At 41.3% G+C, this 1,650-nt stretch overlaps 1 protein-coding gene across 5 annotated transcripts in view; it reads left to right on the forward strand.

Annotated features, from left to right (window-relative positions):
• The first annotated feature begins 386 nt into the window (after nt 1-386).
• Nucleotides 387-1,650, forward strand: part of CCDC148 (coiled-coil domain containing 148) — a 33,021-nt gene continuing 31,757 nt past the window's right edge. For 3 of the 5 annotated variants that reach the window (XR_003574014.1, XM_027909023.1, XM_027909026.1), the window contains exons 1-4: nt 438-620; nt 784-968; nt 1,221-1,316; nt 1,408-1,506. Coding sequence is in view for 4 of the 5 variants with exons in the window: in XM_027909023.1 (XP_027764824.1) it covers nt 521-620; nt 784-968; nt 1,221-1,316; nt 1,408-1,506 (480 nt within the window). In the remaining variant the exon portion in view is untranslated. Of the gene's footprint in view, nt 621-783; nt 969-1,220; nt 1,317-1,407; nt 1,590-1,650 lie in introns of all 5 variants that reach the window. The other 2 variants (XM_027909025.1, XM_027909024.1) reach the window with 2 other exon arrangements.

Here is a 1,650-nt window from a genome sequence, read left to right on the forward strand (position 1 = left end):
GATACACTGACACTGCTCCTGTCTATTGACACTGGTATGGATGCTGATATATAGATACAGACACTGCTCCTGTCTATTGACACTGGTATGGATACTGATATATAGATACACTGACACTGCTCCTGTCTATTGACACTGCTATAGATACTGATATATAGATACACTGACACTGCTCCTGTCTATTGACACTGCTATAGGTGCTGATATATAGATACACTGACACTGCTCCTGTCTATTGACACTGCTATAGATACTGATATATAGATACACTGACACTGCTCCTGTCTATTGACACTGCTATAGATACTGATATATAGATACACTGACACTGCTCCTGCCTAGTGCCTGTTCCTGTACAGACACAGATCAACAGCAACCTTTGGGGCTTCCTTGCCACCTTCATGTCCACATCCTGCACCTCCTACTGTCCCAGGCAAGGGATCTCCTTTTTAATTGATTATTTGAGGCGTAGCATTCTCGCAAATAAAATGAATAAGAAATTAAAGCTTCTGTAAAATCCATGTTCATACCTTTCAGGCAAAAAGCAGAAGGAGAAATAAAGACTTTTCTTGATGAAGAAAGCCATAAACACAACTTCTTCTTGGATTTGAGGGACTTGGGTAAGAATTTTTATTAATTTCTTCACTATTATTTTAAAGTCAAAATGATCTCGATTGATTGTTTGAGTTTTTAAACCCCTGTCTTGACAGGCTTAGATTTGGAGAGCGCAGTGCTGTGTAATGTTTTGTGTGCCTGAGAAAGCTTTGTTTCGTTTGGATACAGAGCAGGAGTTGTCCAGGGAGCGGGACACTCACCAAACAAACACTGTAGTTCCTGTCTGGCAGCTCAAGGAGGATTTGAAACTCAAGCTGGCAGAAATGCAACGTTTTTGTGAAGCCTCTCAGCGTTGCCTCTTGGAAGAATCTTGTCAGAAACCTGAGATCAATTCATTTGAGATGTTGCAGCGGGTTGGTGTTTAAACTTTGTTTTTGCAATTTATTATCACCATATTTTTAGCATTTACATTTATTTTTGTTAAACTTTGAGACTAACTGACATGTAGAGTTTCCTGTAACCTCTCTACTCGCCGTGGTATAGATCTCTGCTCACTGAAATCTGTGCAAGTGTAGCAGTGTAGGGCTGGAAATCTGACTTTCTAAGTGAGAGCTTTCGTATTGTAACAAGATGAAGAAGTTACAGTAACTTATTTCACAAAATAGATCAAATTTGTAAAGAACCAGCAGAAGGCAGTTTTGGAAGGTCTTATCCTTGAAGGTCTGGCTTTGGAGAGAGAGGTTGAAGACTACAGAGCAAATGTAAGTTTTTCTCTATGGGTTCAATTAGCAATTTCCTGAGAGAGCAAATATGATGCAGAGCAGTGTTCTGAGCAGCATTTCCTCATTGCAGGCATTAATGGGCTCTTTTGAGGAGAAAAATGGACTTTTCCATGAAGTTCCTGCTGAGCTGCTGTCTCTGGAATGCCCTTACCCTGACCTGAAGACCTTGGTGATCCAGCAGTACCAAGAGCTTGCCAGTGGGTACTGGGCGAGGCTTCGGGAGCTCGACCAGCAGTTGGAAGCTTTGTCCGGGTAAGGAGAGTTTTCTGCGTGACTTTTCTTGGGGATAAAAGTGCCAGTAACATCCTTTATA

This window comes from Empidonax traillii, unplaced genomic scaffold (assembly GCF_003031625.1).
Source record: "Empidonax traillii isolate 1590-97213 ecotype Southwest subspecies unplaced genomic scaffold, ASM303162v1 scaffold1918:size50038, whole genome shotgun sequence".
NCBI lineage: Eukaryota > Metazoa > Chordata > Aves > Passeriformes > Tyrannidae > Empidonax > Empidonax traillii.